The 19,964-nt window shown below is 41.8% G+C and overlaps 2 protein-coding genes across 8 annotated transcripts; one reads left to right on the forward strand and one right to left on the reverse strand.

Annotated features, from left to right (window-relative positions):
- Nucleotides 1–4,116: 4,116 nt before the first annotated feature.
- znf131 (zinc finger protein 131) lies at nucleotides 4,117–12,178 on the reverse strand. 3 transcript variants are annotated; one of them, XM_034872391.1, is made up of 9 exons: nucleotides 12,007–12,178; nucleotides 10,680–10,827; nucleotides 10,485–10,586; nucleotides 10,031–10,175; nucleotides 7,398–7,506; nucleotides 6,504–6,695; nucleotides 5,992–6,367; nucleotides 5,746–5,876; nucleotides 4,117–5,121 (listed from the first exon to the last, which is right to left on the reverse strand). In XM_034872391.1, the coding sequence occupies exons 2-9, from the start codon at nucleotides 10,807–10,809 to the stop codon at nucleotides 4,606–4,608; spliced, it is 1,701 nt and encodes a 566-aa protein (XP_034728282.1). In that variant the 5' UTR covers nucleotides 10,810–10,827; nucleotides 12,007–12,178; the 3' UTR covers nucleotides 4,117–4,605. The 3 variants fall into 3 exon arrangements, with proteins under 3 accessions (XP_034728282.1, XP_034728281.1, XP_034728280.1); XM_034872390.1 differs by lacking the exon at nucleotides 12,007–12,178 and adding an exon at nucleotides 11,768–11,905 and having other exon boundaries at nucleotides 6,531–6,695; XM_034872389.1 differs by lacking the exon at nucleotides 12,007–12,178 and adding an exon at nucleotides 11,768–11,905.
- selenop (selenoprotein P) lies at nucleotides 9,787–18,954 on the forward strand. Of its 5 annotated transcripts, none has more exons than XM_034872396.1 (5): nucleotides 9,787–9,797; nucleotides 16,297–16,531; nucleotides 16,719–16,931; nucleotides 17,027–17,144; nucleotides 17,271–18,954. In XM_034872396.1, the coding sequence occupies exons 2-5, from the start codon at nucleotides 16,329–16,331 to the stop codon at nucleotides 17,862–17,864; spliced, it is 1,128 nt and encodes a 375-aa protein (XP_034728287.1). In that variant the 5' UTR covers nucleotides 9,787–9,797; nucleotides 16,297–16,328; the 3' UTR covers nucleotides 17,865–18,954. The 5 variants fall into 5 exon arrangements, with proteins under 5 accessions (XP_034728287.1, XP_034728285.1, XP_034728289.1 ...); XM_034872394.1 differs by lacking the exon at nucleotides 9,787–9,797 and adding an exon at nucleotides 15,488–15,670 and having other exon boundaries at nucleotides 16,300–16,531; XM_034872398.1 differs by lacking the exon at nucleotides 9,787–9,797 and adding an exon at nucleotides 15,488–15,670 and having other exon boundaries at nucleotides 16,300–16,531; nucleotides 17,271–17,840.
- Nucleotides 18,955–19,964: the final 1,010 nt, after the last annotated feature.

Genomic DNA, 19,964 nt, shown 5'->3' on the forward strand with positions numbered 1-19,964 from the left:
CTTGGCTTATACCTGGCATTGCAAATGGTCAGCCGGACTCAATGAGTAGGACAATATGCAACTCGTTTCCCTATTGTTTTTATTCATATATTGTATTACTTTAGATCTTTTTATGTAGCATGACTCACTACAGTACATTACAGTACACACTGTTATTCCCTCCACCTGACAATGCGGAATCTGCACCATACTATGCAGCTCCTAATGCATCTTGGAGAGAGAGCAAGAGAGCTAGAGAGTCTCTGAGGCCTTAACAAAGTTACCATGACACTGCATGCTGGGAGCACAACAACATTCAGTAATGGTGTGTAGACAATGTCAATTCTGATGGTTCCAAACGAAATTTGGTCAACTACTTCCTGCTTTAAAGAGCCTTTTTTAGTTCCGTTTTTATCCACTGTCGGCACTTCAAAGAGGTTTGCATCAGAGAAAGAACACACAAAGCACAACGTTTCATGTGCTCTGACTGATTGACCATCAAACGAATAAAAATCAAAAAAAACTATTGCATTCAGGCGACAGGAAACAGATCCCATCCATCCATCCATCCATCCATCCATCCATCCATCCTCGTCCACTTATCTGGTATTGGGTTTCAGGGTCAGGCGCTCCAGCAGGGGACCCCAAACTTCCCTTTCCTGAGCCATATTAACCCTCATGTTGTCCTCGGGTCAAATTGACCCATTTTCCTATATTATTGTTCTTTTTATCTACCCAAAATAACATGATTGATTCCACACAACACTCTTTGGCAAGTACAAATCTCTACTTTCATGAATTTTGGGGTGTCTTATTCAATTTTATAGCATTTGGAGAGAAAAAATAGCTTTTGTTGACATATTCCAGTCTGTGATTATCCATCAACATACAGTACATTTCTTTAATTTTGGTCTAAATAATTTCTAATTTCTGCTTTTCTAGCTAAACATTAGCTATGATTTCTTATTAATGAGGTTTAATGACCATAAATTCCAAAAATAACTGTAAAACTAAAGTTAATAATTTAGCGGTACACAAAAACATTGAAAAAGTGTTAAAAAGTGTTAAAAAAGGGAAAAAAGCATACGAAAATGTTAAAAACATTGATTTAAAAGCGTCAACAAAGGTTTTGACTTTCAATTTTGATGGGAAGACAACACAAGGGTCAACCAGCTCCGACTGGGGGATCCCGAGGCGTTCCCAGGCCAGGTTGGAGATAGAATCCCTCCACCTAGTCCTGGGTCTTCCTCGAGGCCTCCTCCCAGCTGGACGTGCCTGGACCACCTCCCTAGGGAGGCCCCCAGGAGGCATCCTCACCAGAAGCCCGAACCACCTCAACTTTACTTCATAAATATGGACATATATTCAGTTTCTAATCCAGGTACACTGAGAAGAACGGGTGAAAAACATTACTTTTCTAATACAATATGTTAAATATTACCTGCATATTTTGAAATAGGCCTAAAGACACATGTCCTGTAGCCTATGGTTACAAAAAACATGCATTATGGAGCATTCTCAAGGCTCAGTTTGGTAAGACAAATCTAACAGCTGAATCATTCGAATGTCTCCTCTCTAATTGCAAAAAGCATATCATAAACATGAATCAATCAATGTGTATAACTAAAGAGTTGTGGTTTCATTTAATTATAGCCACATTTATTAGAATTAGAATCATTTGACAAAGTATATTGTTTTGATATTGTACATCTGTGTTGAAAAATGCAAAAAAATGACAATCATTCACCATATCCCATCAGTCCAACTACCCTTAATGAGCCACAAACTGAATTATGACGGATAGCCTCCTGCATAAAGACACTTTTTTTTTCTTTTTTTTTAATAAAGACACATAAAATCTCATAAGAGTGTTAGAGGTGTTAAAAGAGCTAAACTCAGTGCGTCATTGGCTCTCCAAAGTCGATTGCGCGTGTGCGTAACTGCAGGTGATGCACTGGGATCCTTTTCACATGTGATGCATTGAATTTATCGACATTGCAAAATGTGACTAAAATACAATTTTAAAATAAAACATATACTTCTATATAAGATACAACGCTCGGTTCATATGCAAAGCTCAGAGATTTTTCACGGCACTATAGGCTACTGCTCGCGGTCGCCGTGTGTTGAATGTGTCGGTGAAGTCTTATTATTATATAATTATTTTGGGAAAAGTTTTCAACCACGAACCTGATTTTGAGTAAATAGACATTGCAGTGCATGTCAATGACAGTCAACAGTTAACACCTCCATCGTCACAGCAGGGCGCATTTCTCTCAATGATCCCACGAGCACAAAAACACCAGAGATGTTACATCTGTGAATCAGTCTTACCATGTATATATATCATCATGGGGCCCGTGGCGACAAGCTTTACACATCACTGCTAAATCATCTTCCTCCGGTGCCCGGTGACACTGATTCTGCAGCAGATATCTGAGACTGCGACCCGGTTCGCGATATTACGAATCCCGCTACGGCCACACCAGGACCCGCCCTTCAATAGCAGTCACACACTACTATTGGCCAGGCGTCCGTGTTTACATGTACAGGTCCTGTCCCCTGACCAATCCCCTAACCGTATTGCTTCGAAGGGCGGGACTCGGCGTTGCCATCGTGGGATTGGTCGTTTCAAGTGTCTGTGTTTTGCACCCGTTTGAGTGTGTTGTGGAGGAAACCCGCTTGACTGGCAGGCGAAACGACCAATCGGTGCGTGCTGGGGAGTCCTCGTGCATCTGTTATCCAATCAGAAGCAACAATTACAACTCGAGCCGCAAAATCGCTTCAGTTCAGTACCACAGGAGCTGTCCAGAGCGCGAGCTATCGAGTCCCACTATGGTCGCGCCGAGATCCGTCCATGACGTCCATACTTACACGTACAGGTCATAGACCGTCAAAAAAATTAATAAATATATATGTCCCTATACGGGGGGACTTTGCGTGGTCATAGTGGGATTTGTAGTTTTGCGTCCAGCGCAGGAGACTGTGGGACTCACACAGGTAACCAAATCTGTGCGTGAAGTCACGCACCATGGTCACCTGACAGGCTATTAGCACAGCAGCGGATCCGGTTCAAGGAGGGGTCAGGGGACCGAGGTGTCAATGTCTTAAACTATTCTCGTGTGTGTGTGTCTAGGTCTACTTTCGAGCCTTCCCCAGGTCTTCCTCTGCGGATGGAGCTTGTTCAGCTGTCATGGAGATAACTTTGACTAGTTTTTCCAAGATTAAAAATGAAACTTTGAACTCATCACATTTGGTTCATAATGTACATTTCTGAAATGCAGATTCTTGACAATAACAAGAATTTTAAAGACTATGTGCATACATGCTGTACACATGGCAGACAGGACTATCTAGAGAATTGTAGATTGACTGCCTTGGTGTGTAGGCTACTTATTATTGGCATGCTTGGTTTATGAGCATTGGTCTGCATTACAACCAACCAACTTCCTCAAAACTATGATTTTATTTTTTATCCACTTGGGGGCAGTGGAAACAAGCTGCTGTAAACAAAACAGTCACTTTATGAAGTGATTGGAGCAAAAGCAAGGGCTAAGAAAAACAGTTGTCTATTTACACATCTGGCAGATATGGAGCAGGTTTAAGGAAGAATAAAAAAACTAATCCTGAAGGCATAATAATTTTAAGAGCATTTCTAAACCTATATATACCCTCACCGTGTTGATTTTAAAGGTCCCATGACATGGTGCTCTTTGGATGCTATCTGAAGTCTCTTTCCCAAAATTCAGCCTTGGTGCAGAATTCCAGCCACTAGAGCCAGTCCCACAATGAGAACTCCTTAGTATGTGCCATTTCTGAGTTTGAAGCTTCTGACGGGGGAGGGGGGGGGGGGGTGGCCCTGAACAACTGCCATGCTTTGGGGCGGGCAAAGCAGAGAAAGGGGAGTTAACCTTGCCTCTTATGACCTCAGATTCCAAATGGGCTTATCTGAGCTGTCATTTTCTCAAAGACAGAGCAGGATACACAGGGCTCAGTTTACACCCAATTGCCATTTTTAGCCACTGGGGGACCATAGGCAGACCGGAGGAATGCATAATAATGTTAAAAAAACCTCATAAATTGAAATTTTCATGCCATGGGACCTTTAAGATAATCAAGATGTCAGTAGATGATTGAAAGACTTAAAGTCCATTCTGGAAACCAATTTTATTCCATACGAGTTTGTACAAAAACACCAGAAGTCAATATGAAATAAGCTTGAAAAAAACTGTAGCATTAGCACTGAAGAACATCAGCATCATACATACGCTGTTTGAGCGGCCATTTCATTCATTGTCAAATTGTCTTGGCAAGTGACCCAAATTAAAAGAACATTCATTTGAGGTAAAATAAGGACACGGGAAAAAACACATGAAAATAGATTGATGAAGCACCAAAGAGTCATTGAAAATGCATATGATGGCAAACGGCTTAAAAATAAATACAGGATCCTTGGGAGGAAATGATCTCTCTCTGTTACTCTGTCCATAACGCAGAGTTCAAAGAGTAAGAGGTGGTGGGAATTGAGTCATTCGTGTGATGGCATACAGCAGGACATATTTTGAGGGGACATGCTGTATCCCACATGCAGTCCTGCAAGTCTTTGAGACAGTCCTTCTGACATTCTCATACAACCACAGCTTGTATTTCCCCCTCATCTTTCACTTCACCCTCCAACTCTACTTCCACCTGAGAGTTCACCACCTGCTGCCCATCCACTTCAGTCGTGGTCACGTGCACCACCTGGATCTGCACCCCGGCCCGCTTTAATCTCTCCACGTCCTCCTCACACATCTCCGCCACCCCTCCATCCTCCACCACAACTGTTGCAGTCTCCTCCATCTCCATCACATCCACAGGCTCCACCGTGACGTGCTCAACCTGGATTCCATCATCCAGCAGGACAGTTTCGCCTCCTTGTATGCTCTGCGTTGCGATGGCGAGCGCGGCAGAGTCGGTGATGACCACTTCTTCAGATGACTTGTTGTCCTCAATGGAATGGACATCTTTCAGGTGGGCCTTTAGCTCTTTTGGGTGGGTGAACCACATGTCACACATAGTGCAGTGATTGGGCTTGACGCCCGTGTGGCTCACAAGATGGTCTTTGAACTGGTCCCAGCTGTTAAATACACTGCTGCAGACCTGATGGAGGAGAAAAAAGTAGATCACATGGGAAGCATGGAGCCTATAAAACTTCAGTAAACAGTGACAAATGTCCATCCCGATCCCTGGACCCTAAGGTGAGGTCATCAATTTATCTTGTTTTGATGTATCAGCAGCCTAAAACCAAAACTATTCTATTTTCTAATGTAAAATCAAATAAAAGCAACATTCTTTGGAGAATTTGAAACCAACAAATCAATTTTTACTTGAAAAATGTCTACAACAAATAAATGATCATGTAGTTGGTCATTCATATTTAATCCATCATATAATCAAATCCTTGCGGCTCCACCCTATTTTTAACTAATTTATTAACTTTTGAAATACAGAAATTCAGTATTCACCTTTCAAGTATATTTTGCCTCTAGGGGGTCCAAGTTTCCCAATCCCCATTAATGCAGATATTCAAATTTCACTTGGCTTACATGAGGAGGAAACACTTCTTAAGGTAAACCTCCACAATCTAAACTGTATGACGGTTATGTCTGCATGAAGAGAATAACACATTTACATAATGTGGAGGGGGGAAAATGGTAACATCATTTTAGATGTCTTCACTGGCGGGGGAGCGCGTGATTGGCCTTGAGTCTGGACAAACTGTACCTGGCATTCATAGAGTTTCTTGCGTCCTTTCTTGGCTCCGGCCCCATTCTGACAGGCTGCCATATGGCACTTCAGTGTGCTGTTCCTTGCAAAATGCTCATGGCAATCTGGACACTCATAAGGTTTTTCCCCTACAGATAAAGGCAAACATGTGTTTTCAATGCAAGATCTCAATGATACAATAGTATGACCGTACTAAATTAAATAAGTCGCAAACACAAAACCAGCTTTATTTTTCATTCTCACCGGTGTGCTTCCGTAAGTGCTCCTTAAAGTGGCCGAAGTGGTCAAAGTGCTTTTTACAGTATTCACAAACGTGCACTTTCTTCTGGGGTTTCTGGTTTCGAGACAGCTCTTCTGCATCAAAATGAAACGTGGTGATGTGCTGCTTCAAGGCGCCCTCCCGTGTGTAGGCCTTCCCGCAGTGGTTGCACACGTGGGGCTTTTCAAGCATGCCCAGGTGTGTTTTCAAGTGCTGTTTGAGGTGGTAGTACAACTTGAAGCTACGGTCACACTTGTTGCAGCGGAACATGTTGTCCACTTGGGAAATCTGGACCTCTACGACCTCGACATTTTCCAGCACCTTGGAGGCCGTCACCGTTTCCTCCTGATACACCACGTCCTGCCACGCACAAACACAGGCAAGGCAGGGTTGATCCTTTTACATCCATAACTATTACTGTGAATACACAGGTTGCCATTAATAAACCAAAAAAAAGGCTTAAAAGGAAGGTTTGTACAAATACAAGTGAATAAACCTCTTCTACTCCTCCATTTCTAATGACCTGTAGCGTGGGTTCCCCTTGCTGATACTTGCTGGTTATGTCGGCAAGAAGAGCCAAAGCGGAGTCATCAGATGCCGCCTGAGCATTCCTTGCTGCATCCACCACCTCCTCCAGCACCGACTCCTCCACCTTGACGGCCTCTTCCCCTACCATCTCAATCTCCACCTGGAGAACAATAAAAACATTCAGACCCAACAATTACTGCATGGACAAAGTTGTCTTTGTTAGGACTGGAAAAAAAAAAAACAATCGCGATCAATTTTTGAAATCACGATTATTCAACGCGATTACTCATTAACATTTGGATAAAATGGATAGTGTCCAGGGTATAATGTTTCAGTGTCCTTTATCTCACAGAAAGAGTCTTTGGATCAGAATAAAATCTGTTTTCCTATTGTAATTACTAAACATTGTGCTAAAATATGAACACTAATGTTGCCCTCAGTGGGCTCATTTACTAGCTACTTAAAGAAAGGGGGGCAGAGGCAGAGGGTTGGTTTAGATTTTTTGCTCACCAAACACTGCCGTGGCTGCCCTCCTTCTGCCATCTTTACTTGCAGAGTTTTTAAATTTCAAAGGATGCCCCCCCCCCCAACTGCTGAGCGATTTTATGGCTTCGGAAGGGGCAGATGTGCGCGGGTCATTCAGAACCCAAGACAAAATAGGAGTGTTCTTGCAAAAGAGAACATGGCAAAATAATCGTTTTCTCGATTAAACTATATTGGTGAGGAGCCAAAATTGAAATTCAATTAATTGCACAGCCCTAGTCTGTGTGCACTTCAAACAATAAGTGGGATGAATCTTAATGTCCACTGCTTCTCAAGGAACTATTGTCTCTGTGAGTGTGAGCATTAGGAGCGTACTGACCTGGTCCCCATCCACTGAAGGTAAGGTTTCTGTAATCACATTAGAGGTCTCAGCAATCTTCCTCTTTTTGCCTCTGCTCGTTGCTGTCAGCGAGGGGTTCTCATTTATCCTACAGGAGAAAGAGGTACCAGTGTTCATATGAAGGAGTCCTGAGAAACTCCTTTCTAGCTTCAAAAACAGGTACATGACATGACATCATTTAAATGCTGATAGTGAAACAAGTTAAGCTTCATCAGCAGTTTAACAGGTCAGCTGCGTGTAAAGGCCCTGACCGACCAAGCCCGGTCCATGTTGGGCCCTAGTTTGCGCGGTGTGTCCCACACCGTTGCCACAAGATAGCCGTCGTCTGCATCTTTTTGGCCGCTGTTGCTCACCGGAGCGAGAGGGGTGAAAAGGATAGTGAGGGAAGTAAACGGACGAGAGCGCACACAAAGCTTTCATTTATCATCTCAGCTGATCAAGCCATTACACATAAGAGCTGTCCCAGCTCCACAAAAACGACGCTTGAATGTCCCTTCTAACAAAACACATAGGTTTGGACAATTGGAATAACTATTTTTGTACATTATGCCCATAAGATTGCAAATGTACAACAAGATATGAATAGCTACTTGTGTTGGTATATAGAAATGTATGTCACAATGTTGACCATAACAGTTTCCACTTAAAATATCCTTATTATCGCGGGGGATTACCACGCTGTGTGTTTAATCCTTCCCAGCTTTATCCAAGGCTCCTGGAGTCGCAGCGAAGGCGCACTTCGTAGCCTCCAACGTGCGTCTTCCGACAAGTTGGAAGGAGGAGATGACGGCACTCGGGACAGTCATCAGCCTTGTAAAAAAGGCCATAGTTACGACAGTAACACTTGCTCTCTCTCCTGAGATGATCCGGGACGAGAGTCATCGCTTTGATCTGCTGCCAAGCACTCGCGCTCAGACAGGAGAATGGGACAGAACGTAGCAGCTGGACAACTGTCTTTTTTTAGTTTCCGTGTTTGGACTTGTTGGAGTTAGGTAGCTATGTAACTCAGAACTCAAGTTCAGACTGTTCTGTTGCAGACTAGACTGTCATGGGTTTTACTGCCTCGTTAACTGTGTAAACGTTTACTACATTTATTCACATTTCAGTAAGTGTTCTGCTACGATGTGGATAAGTATAGCCCTTGTTACAACAGGACATTTATTTGGAGAGCGAGGGAGAGAGAGATATTATTGCCTTGATAATTTTGCTGTTGCTGTGTGTCTTACAGGCATACAGCTGGTAGATGTGCAGATTGTTTAATATTACATGTGCAGACATGTGTTGATATTCAGGTTTTGTTGCAGCAATATGATAGCAACATGCAATCCCCAGTAAACAGAGCAGCACTCGGGAGCCACGTGCGTAGCTATTAAAGGTGTATTACACCGTTTTCTCCGTTATGAATATGGGTGCTGTAATTGACGTGGCTTATTCTCAGGTTGTGTTCCTGAGCAATATGTTACATTTGTTTTAATTATTACAGAGAAATTAATGTAAACATTTAGTTTTGGTAAATAATGTTCATAGTAAGTCATGGGTTTTTTAAAGTGAATTATTTGCTTATATTTCAGAACCACATCCAACTTCACATTTAACGTCAAATACAACTTGGTAGTTAACGTCATGTTGGAGTTGTAAATAAATCTTCCTGGATCTCAAAGCAAGGCCTTTCTGGTTCAAGTTCTTATGGAAAACCAGCTTTGGCAGGCCGCTGTTAAAGTAACCAATTTTAAATCAGTTTTCACAAGGCTATTGCCTATATTTTTGTAATATAATAAACACCGTTTTAAACTATTTTGTCTTGTGAATGCCTGTCAGTGCTTTCTGAACATACTGAACAGTTTTAAAAATACTGCAATAATACCCAAAACAGTGATCATTTTGGTCACTATAACCATGAGGTTAGATTTTCATACCGTTAATCCCTACCTCCCTCTCTCTGCACCGCTAACAATTAGCCCCCTAGCAAGCTAGCTTACCAGCCTGCCAACCGGCCTCTAAATCGAATCTAAAACGTTACAACTTAATGTTTAATTTGCACGTTCTTGTCAAATCGTAGGAAAGCACATTGCTATTGCCACATGAGTGCCAACTTTATTTGGCAAATTTTCTGTAACCAGTGTAAAATGAAGGCATGTTGTGTGGGTGGAATGTTAGCTAACAAGCCAGCAGCCGGCCATTGGTGCTTGGTCCCTCTGCTCCCAACGTAGGGAGAATTCTTTAACAAGAGTACGGATGACAGACAGTCTGGTTAGCCATCTCCAGATGATGCTGTCATCCTGGCAGAGAGTGAAGAAGAGGGACCGTAGGCTCTGTTCGGTTTTGCAGCTGTTGATTCAAGCAAACGTTTTCGTATGTGGGTAGCATCGTTTTTATCCGGTTTCCCCTTTTGAATGACCCCCAATCATCGCTGCCTGCTGGTATGGAGAGTTACTTCCTCTCACGCAGGAGCAGAACGTATGTGATACTTGGCTGTCGGCTGTAGTCTGCGCTGTGTGTTCCAGTGCTAATTTTTGGCCAAGACACAGGTAATCTGGGTGGACGCCACAGTCCTACTTGGTCACCACTAGCTCCTGGCCATTGGCTTGGTGTGTCAGGGCCTTAAGACTCACTTATTGTTGAGCGCCTTGATGGCTTCCTGCATCTGGAGGTATTCCGCAGCCTTCCAGACATCATAGGCTTCTTCTTCTCCAACTATCACCAGTGTTGCCGTGTAGGTGAACTCCATCAGCTGTCTAAAGGCTGCGTTACTCACTCCTGTCAGAGTAAGAAGAGAGACGCAGTGGTGAGTAAAAGCTGTTTTACATATGATGGTAAAAAACACAAGAAAACATATTTGTAGTTCAAAACTCTCAGCTGGAGATGTTTGGAACCTCACAGTATTTTCAAAATAAATTTCAAAATTTATCCAAGAATTGTCTTTTTATTAGATGCAGTTTAAACCATTGTTTGGGTAATAACCTTACTTTTTGTATGACCTTGCAAAGAGGTTAACAGATGTGCTTTATTTCCCATAACTTAAGAGCTACTTTTAATTCCCAAAAATGTAATTACAACACAGAATACCTTCTATCTCCACAAGCGGCTCTTGGGTAAAATCCTGGAAGAACTTGTGGAAAAACTGACTGCATGCTGCCAACACTGCTTTATGGGCTCTGAATTGATGTCCTGCAAGAGACAAGAAACATGGAAATGAGAGGCATTGCTTAGATATTTCTACTTAGACATCATAAAGATGACGTATAACATATGCCTACTTACCATCCACAATCAAGGTAATGTCGGTGAACTGGTCCAGCTGTCGTTGTTCATTGAGTTTGTCCATCATTACTTTGTAATGCGCTGGGTACTGATTGCATCCTTCCACCTCCACCTCCACCTCAGCCGCCATTATTGACCTTATCCTTCTCTGTACAGAATGGAGGAAGATGGACATGCAATTCTTAATTTAGTTCGAGAAAAGGTACAGCTATCAGCTGAATCGAAAACACACACAACAAACGTAGGCCAGTCACAATTGTTAATTGTCCATTTTTGTACATAATCATCCATTTCTTTGTTTAACAGCAATTCATTGCTAACATTAGTTAAGGTCTTAAGGCGTATTATTGGTCACTGTTGATTTTGTTAAGCGAAATTGTAATGATGATTACACATATGATGATAAGATGGAACACAATTAGAAAAAAAAAAAGTTTTATTATAGAAAAGAGGCGTTGTTTACTCCAGCTCTAGATATATGCCTTATATATGTCAGTTTGATTGACCTTGAGAATAATGAAAACTAAAAACAGCAAAAAGATAATCAAACCTATTTTTGAATACACACACCTGCAACCATTGAGTAACATACCACTTTCACAACATTAAATAACTGTATCTCACAGCTAGCAGACCAGCATCAAAACAACGGAGGAATACTGAAACTAAAGTGTATTAACTTAGAGGACATTATCTCAGGCTCAAAGCTGAAAAGGGCTTTACAGGCAACAACACTGAACAGAACCAACAGGACGAGGAAGTCAAGATGAGGGCCCATGAGAACCACATAAATACCCGGGCCTAATTAAACGTTACACTTGCCAGAAACTCCGAAATGATAATGCAACGTTACACGGAGCATTCTGCTGAAGTTTAAGAGTGTGTTCAGGCGTGCCACATGCGGAGACGTGCATGTTATTTAACCAATGACCTCACACATGTTTTTTTTTTTTTTTCGGCTAACGCTAACGTTAAAAACGTCAGCGCCATGATAGCTTAACGTTAGCAGACATGGCTACAATTCTGCCTCCAACAGAACAACAAAGTATTTTCACATACTCGAGACATATAACCAACGCCGAACTTACCCGGACTAGATATACCAGTGCAGTATTTTCGAAAGTGGAACATGAAGGAAATGAACATGGTACAACCCCAGAGTGTCGCATGTAACGTTAACGGGCCTCCTAGCACGCTCGCCATTTCGCGTTTGACAATCAACATTACGTCATCAAACCGCGCATTAAAATACACTTTTCCCAGGTATATTTCCCAATTATAACCGCTTAGGGTCGAATTAGACGTTACAAACCATCGGTGTACATACCTCAAGTTTGGTTACGCTGCTTCAGGAAGTTGTTTTTTGGTCATATTTCCTTCGACGCATGTAGCGCTCTTCTACTCTCGTTGCTCCTAAAAGGGCGGTCGTTCAATCTTCAGGCCTCGGATTCCCAGAAACCTTTGCCAAGTCAAGGACGCCGAGGAGCGTTGCTTAGTGACGGTCGTGAGTGACGACAATTTAGAAATTCTTCTTATCGACATGAACAAAACTAATTTCAGATAAAGCTATCTGATATGTACTCAGATCTATTTAATTATATTTAATAAATAACATCTGTTGTCAAAATCGTTAACGAGGTTTGTAAATCCGTCTTTTTTTATTTATATATTAATTTTGTTATTATGTTATTTTGTTTACTTCATGGATCCATTTATTGTAATTAATACTTCTGTTACCTGGTCTTAGATCATATAAGTTGCAATCTCTTTCTTTACAATTTTATGTTTTGAGCTGTGATGACTGAATGTTTGAAAAATGTATCTTTAAATGGAAAAAAAACAGTTTAAAAAAAATAACAGCAACAAAACTACTATGAACCCCAGGCAAACTAATATTACCAAAACGGATACAAGTAAATTCAGAGTTATAGTTTTTTGTGCAGTTGTCTGCCGGTGCTGGTAGAGGGGATGATGAACAGTGGCTATTACAGTCACAATAAAGATAATGGAACTATGATTAGAAATAGTAGTGGTAGTAGTTCATGGCGTAGCAGGGCACTGCAGGGCATAGCAGGGCGTAGCAGGACACTGCAGGGCAAAGCAGGGCGTAGCTGGACACTGCATGGCGTAGCAGGGTGTAGCTTGACACTGCATTACGTAGCAGGGCATAGCAGGGTGTAGCTGGAGTTGGACACATATGTTTTGATTATGATGTAATAAATGAATGAATGTTTACTATGTTCCATAATAGACAATAAGAGTGAACTGTACAAACTGTACATAATGGTGCATGTTGTTATAATGTGTTACAAATTACAAGCACAGACGTAATATAAAAGGCACATGTATGAACTGTATGAAAGGGTGCATTATGTAAGGAAAGGAGTTCCAGTAACAGTAGCAGGTTGAATCTCCAACCTTTCCTGGGAACGCCTCTCGGATCCCCCAGGCGGAGCTGGTTGATGTGGCTCGGGAAAGGGTTTGGGGTCCCCTGCTGGAGCTTCTGCCCCCACGACCCGATACCGGATAAGTGGATGAAGATGGATGGATGGATGGTAGCAGGTTGAGTGGGAGCCACATACTGCAGCGTGGTGCTTAATTGTAATTATTGTCAGTTTTACCAAATTGAGAAGAATTTTTCATGCTAACATACAGTAGGTTTCAAAAATATTGTGCAACCTGTTTTTCATTGTTTGAGTGTAGTCTAGTGTTATGAATATATATACTATTATCAGCTTACTGATATGCATTGTTACATGCAGGTCAGTGAGTTCTGATAAAGAGCATTCGACACTGTAAATGAGTAACACTGGGTTTTAGAAAACTAGTCTGGCAGGTCAAAGGTCATTCTCATTGCATCTCAATGTAACGGAGCAGATTGTGTTTTTGGACACTGATCTCCTGCTTGTGTATTCCGTCACCAAGGTGCATTCCAAAATGTTAACGCATGCCACTAAGTGAACTAACTTTGCTACAGTTACAAGTTTTCCTGGCAGAACTCCAGAAATCAGCACAAGTAGCAGGAGCTTTGTGTGTTCCAAATGTCCTAACTACTAAGCTAAATATTTAGTTATGATAACTGAAAGTGGGAAATCTTGTGGAGTTATAAAACGAAGGCTGCAATACAAACAACTCTACAAAATACACCCAAAAAATCACCACAAAACACTTCTCTAACATGATTATGGCAACAAGCTGTAAATACAGAATTTATTGCAAGGTGATTGTTTTAGATCGTCTATTGTGCAGGTTTTTACTTTATTGTGTCCATCCCCTGTCAGATAGTTCTATTCACACTTTGTTGTAATGGATTTTATTGTTTGTTAAACCACAATGTCAAGGCAAGGCAGCTTTATTTGCATAGCACATTTCAGCAACAGGGCAATTCAAAGTGCTTGACACAAAAACAGTTAAAAAATAAAAACAGAAAAAAACACCGATTTTTTAGGGAGACCTGTAAAGACCCCGTTACAGTAGTCAAGTCTACTGAAGAGGAAAGCATGGACAAGATTTTCCAAATCCTGTTGACACATAAGTCCTTTAACCCTAGATATATTCTTAAGGTGATAATAGACTGACTTTGTAATTGTCTCAATGTGGCTGTTAAAATTCAGGTCAGAGTCCATGACTACACCAAGATTTCTGGCTTTGTCTGTTGTTTGAAACTGAGCGCTGACTTTTAATCGTTCCTCTTTTGCTCCAAAAACAACCACCTCAGTTTTTCCTTCGTTTAATTTTAAGAAAATTCTGGCACATCCAGCCGTTAATTTGTTCGATGCACTTCATTCAGTCAGTTTTTGTATTGGACTGTTGTCCCCTGGCGATAAGGTTATGGAAATGAGTGTGTCATCTGCATACAAATGGTCACTTATTTGTTGTTTTCCATAATCTAACGTTTGCTGTTCTAAACTTTCAACTGAACTGAGTTAAAAACACTGCTCTTATAATCTGAAACTGCATGGCCCATATCTGCAGACGGACAATCTAACCTGCCTGGTTGGATTTTCAGGCTGTTTACAACCTTAAATAAACTGTAGATATCCATAGCTGGAATACTGTCCATTTAATGCAGTGTTATGCAATTATTATTTCATGACCTAAATCGGGATACAAGTTAAACAAGTTAAGCTCTAAATTAGCTTTAGGAGCTAATGGGTTTTACAGTATTTTTGTGATGAATCTTCGTCTTCTGTGGTTCTTCATTCCTCCTAAATATTGGCAATATAATGTTCCCCATTTCATTTTCTCCTGTTGCTTGGTGAGCCCCTTTTTTTTGGCCTGCCCTTAACTTTACATAACGTGCTCACTTGATCTCCCGTGTTCAGTACTTTACAATACCCTGTTAATATGTTCCTACTTTGTACTTTGTATCAAAGTGCCAGCAGGAATGCTTAAATCGTGTCACTTGTTCATATTGTCCTGCTGTGTTTTTCGTGGACTCTGCAGAGACATGACCAGAGTCCCATCCTGTGTCCTTTTTCACTTCCCCTCTCTGTGCTGACAGTGGAAAACAGAATTGCCCAATGTCCTACCATGTTATTATAGACTTGTAATACACCTCAATAATAATTCCTGCTTAAGACAATGTAATAGCATTTGATTAACAAAGCAAATGCATGCACCATCTCCAGGGCTGACATGCAAAGTATTTTAACAGGCCGTGATAAAGAGACACGTCTTTCTTCTCACACTCTTCTCCTGAAGGATTTGGTCAAATTGCCAGTTGCTACGAAAAGTTCATTAAAAGTGTTTCCTGTCAACAAGGGTATTGCATGCATGGTGACTTTTTTAATCTTGACTTTTTTAATCTTAAAAAAGTGTTGGCATCAGCATACAGCTACAGCTGGGGTTGAACTTTGTCCTACCTCCAGATAGAAAAACAACATGCAGAGTATAAAAGGGAGGAGTAGAGGAGGAAGAGACTTGTTTTTGTTCAAGGAGTTCCAACAACGCAGAGCCGAGCACAGAGAACAGAACTTTTTAATCAAAAGGTAAGTGAAAGAATTCCTTACACTGCGTCAAGTTACTTAAAATGCCGCAAATACCCAGAAAGCAAAATGTCTTTATTGGAGTTTCCTTTAACAGCTACAGTAAATAGATAAATATTGAGACATAGGACCTAAGGGCATTGCACAATACCTTTCCATGATTATGTTGCATGTCAATGTTCCATTTTCTATATAAAGTAACCTTGTCATTACATTGGCATCACATACATAACCTTGGCATAAACTAATACATTGCAGACAGACATTTTAAACTTATGCTTTCAGCACTCAAGCATGCATCTTCACCTGCATGCTGTTTCTTAGTAATTACTGTGTGTCCACAAGCTTACATTTAAATAGAAACTACATGAGCACATATTTGGGAATCTTAAATAAATGGCTTTGCTCACTCTTCTAGTTGCACAGTATCCCTTATCTAGCTTTATTTGGAAGGGTCCCCATTTGAAGAATGTAAAAATGCTAACCCTTTTCTGACCTTTTGTACAATCCTATCACTTTTTTCTGCTGAGTTTGACCAATCTCTGATGTTCCACCTTCCCTTTTTCTCCTCTCTCACCCCTTCCACAACTTCTCCATACCCCTCCACTCCCTTGTGTCTCTTTGCTCAGCAGATTTGGAGCGGTGAGGAGGCGCCACAGGGATGTGGGCGTGCCTTAGCCTGCTCCTCACTCTGTGCCTGCTCCATGGGGGCGGTGCAGAGAGTGATGGGGGTGGGCCTCGCTGTCAGCTGCCTCCAGCCTGGAAGATAGGGGAGGTGGAGCCAATGAATGGGGCGATGGGCCAGGTGACGGTGCTGGCTCTTTTCCAGGCCAGCTGATTGTTCTGCTTGGTGCAGGCTTCCAGGTATGTCTTCATCTTGTATTAGACAATGTCCACCTGGACATCTTGTTAGGACATTGTAGGAGAGTCTTGTTGCATCCCCAGCAACAATCTATGGCAAAGCATGGCATTCACACTGCTTTATTGGTCAGGAAATGTTACAGTAATGGTGTTAGATACTATTAAACACGGATTTCCCTTTTCTGAGCAGAATGGATGGCCTGCGCCAGAAGCTGGAGGGTCAGGGTCTGAAAGATGTGGTCTACATGGTCGTCAACCAGCAGGGGGAGCAAGCACGGCGCCTGCACAACATGCTGGCACAGAGACTGTCAGAGAACATCACGCTCTACAAACAGCCCGAGCAACAGCCTGATGTCTGGCAGACACTGAGCGGACAGAAAGATGACTTTCTCATTTATGACAGGTTTGTCCCCTGTAGTGGATAGTTCATTCATACTTTGCAAAATATTTTATTTTCTGATCCTCAAAGTGTTTTTTTTCTTCTCAATTTTCCATCAGGTGTGGCCGCCTCACTCACAAAATTTCTCTCCCATATTCCATCATTGGACTAGGCCATATTGAGGGTGCGATCAAAGATACCTACTGCAAACGCATATGTGGGGACTGCACTCATGAGGTATAATACCACACATAACTGCAACAATATGCATTAAATTAAACATGCCTCAAGTCCTCACAGCTTTAATGCGCTGGCATCTCTTTTGGCTCTGTTGTCATTGCTCCTTTCCCAATTTTTCAACAGAGAACTGAGACACCAGAAGGGTGCATGGAGAAAGCAGACACACTGCCTGACGCAGACGCTACCCCAGCTGCAAAGGAAGACACTGGGAATGGTCACGGTCATGGTCACAGGCATGGTCACCACCACGGTCATCACCATGGCTTTAACCATGGTGTTCAGCCCCGTGGCCATGATCACAACCATGGTCATCACCATGGAAGCCATGATGGCCAGCAAAGTGTTGGGCAACATAATCTAGATGTAGGCCAGGTGCAGATGTCACAGGAGGCCCATGAGGTCCCTTTGAAGCCCTGAGTGAATGAAGTTAGGTGAAAGTCAAAGTACAGCTGACAGTTGAGAGCAGGCTCTGACAATGCAGCCGCTCCTAAAGCCAGCTGATGCTGACACTGACGCAGGCTGTTCGGCGATGCAGGGAGTGAGCAACTGGTCGGTCTGTGACACTGTGACGAGGCGCTGCCCGCCTCCTGACAGTGACACGGACAGGGAGTCGATGCAGCCAATCGTGTTGCGGAGACCTGACAGTGACGCTCGCCTCCTGCTGCCTGACAGCAGCCTCAGCCGGCCCAATGAGCCTGACCCCAAGGTGTGAGCTGAGGATGAGAGCAGCTGTAAGCTGGATCTCTGACATCAGCCTCATATTAATACCAGAAACATCGGGGCCAAGTGCTCTTTTTACCAACAAGTATTACCCTGGGAGAGGGCAGGGACAGTCCCTGACAGCATGCATAATGAGACAGATGAACATGAGTCCCAGATCACATTGATAAAGATTAAATAAACTTGATAAACACATCAAGCAAAACATGCATTGACAGCTTGTTAACTTGTCACATTTGGCAACAGCAATGCAAATAATTTGACTAAACCTTAAAGATTATATGACTTGTTTCACCTATCTCCGCTTATCTGTCAGTGGCTTGCTCTCATCCTTTCTCAGAAGTGTAGTTGTCATGTTCACAAATGACCTCCTCCATTTTGCTCTCTCCATCCTTTATGAAACCAGGCGCAGAAACTACGCTCTAGTGGCGTCTGTATGAAGTCAGGCAGGAGAGAGAGGAGAAGGTAGTTCAGGAACATGATGAATAAACATCTCAAAGTTCAGTATCCAAGGATATTTGAAGGAACAGAAAAAAATAAGATAGATTCTTTAAATACTGCAACAAATTAGGCAGGGAGTCAGATAATTACCTGAAAGCACTGGCCCGCTAATGGGAAAAATAAGTCATAAAAACATTTTAAAGCAAATTGAGTTCATCCCAATGATGTGTTTGGAGGTAGCGCAAGCTATTGATTATTGTTCTTGATTACATGTAACAGCAGTAACTACCATAATTTTTTTTTTACTTAAGTCTGCAAGCTTAAACACATGGCAGGAGTATATTTTACCACATTTCAAATGTTGAGTACGAGATGCTCCTGTATGTTTTCTTTGCATTTTCTGGATTTGCTTTGTTGCAAATTACACACATATATACAAGGCTTGCTTAAAACAAATTCATGACTCTATTGTTTAGAAAAAGGCAGAGGGGAAATGAAAGTGGAGCAATGACTGATGGTGGGAATACACTCAGTACTTAATGAAGGTTTCGGCGGAAAGATAACAATAACCTTGAAAATCTGATGCTTGTACAGAGAACTGTATTATGTTAAGGCTGTCAAACATGGAAACTGAGAGTGGAATAAAGATGGTTGAGTCACTTTTTGAGTTTGTGTCTGTTCTTGGTAAAGTTGGAACACAACGTTAACTGCATAGTGACCTACAAATTTGCTGTTTAAGAAGAATTGCTGGGTCCGGGGCAGGGGAGAGGGACTCTTGGCGGTATTTGGCAACTATCCTGCACGTGCCTGGGAAGTTTGATGTAGTTACAACATCAAAGAAGAAGTGGTCATATCCCCTACAACACTTAATACATTTATGATCGTCATAAAAGTCAGTTGCATGCCATAAAAATCCAGTAACACACATATCTCAAGCCTTCATGCCCATTATGCCGTTAATAAAGTGTTTATTGTCAAATATATTTTGGAGATTTAGGTGAAGAAGCTGTTCTGCCTAATGTTTGTCAGTGGATGGCGATGAAGGTCTACACTGTGAACCACTACAAAACTCAAAACAGCTGGTGAGTTTACTGTCCTCCTTGCTGGCCTAATGTAGGCTTACCAGTTCTAGACAACTCCATCTATTTTTAACAGAGTGCCTCTTCACCTAAAATCCTCCACGGAGGTGGCTTTTCCATTCTGATGAATTACTCTTGCATGTTCAAGGATCATGCACATCAGCCCTCTTTCTGTGGTTTCCTCCATACACACATGCACCCACACATGTACCAATTTCAATTCCATTGGTTCTAACTATTCTGATTTGTACGCACATGAGGAAACACGTATGCCACAGTGACGGCTTAAGAGGTTTGCACGAGGAGACTACATGGGATGTGAGTGAGCTCTCATCATTTCAGGGAATGCTTTCACTTAAATGTAATTAGTTTCAAAATGGACAATGAAAAACAAACCAAAAACAAAAAAAAATCCATTATTTGGTCAGCTGTAATATTCTACATGTTTTGATCAGTTGTAATTTTAAGTATCTAGCAGCTGGTTTATAACATATATGCATATGTATATTGAAGAGTAATGATACACTTGTTAAATCTTTTTTTGCATTGATATTATTCTTGATAGACTGTAACAATG

This window comes from Etheostoma cragini, chromosome 5 (assembly GCF_013103735.1).
Source record: "Etheostoma cragini isolate CJK2018 chromosome 5, CSU_Ecrag_1.0, whole genome shotgun sequence".
Lineage (NCBI taxonomy): Eukaryota > Metazoa > Chordata > Actinopteri > Perciformes > Percidae > Etheostoma > Etheostoma cragini.

Bases quoted from the DNA above. Each gene is read 5' to 3' on its own strand.
- znf131 (XM_034872389.1), bottom strand. From the start codon at position 11,848: ATGCGACACTCTGGGGTTGTACCATGTTCATTTCCTTCATGTTCCACT. The intron at 10,587-10,679 runs GTAAGTAGGCAT...TGTCTCTTGCAG, and splicing joins CATTACCTTGATTGTGGATG to GACATCAATTCAGAGCCCAT. The intron at 5,122-5,745 runs GTACAGTTTGTC...CTCCTCCATCAG, and splicing joins AGAAACTCTATGAATGCCAG to GTCTGCAGCAGTGTATTTAA.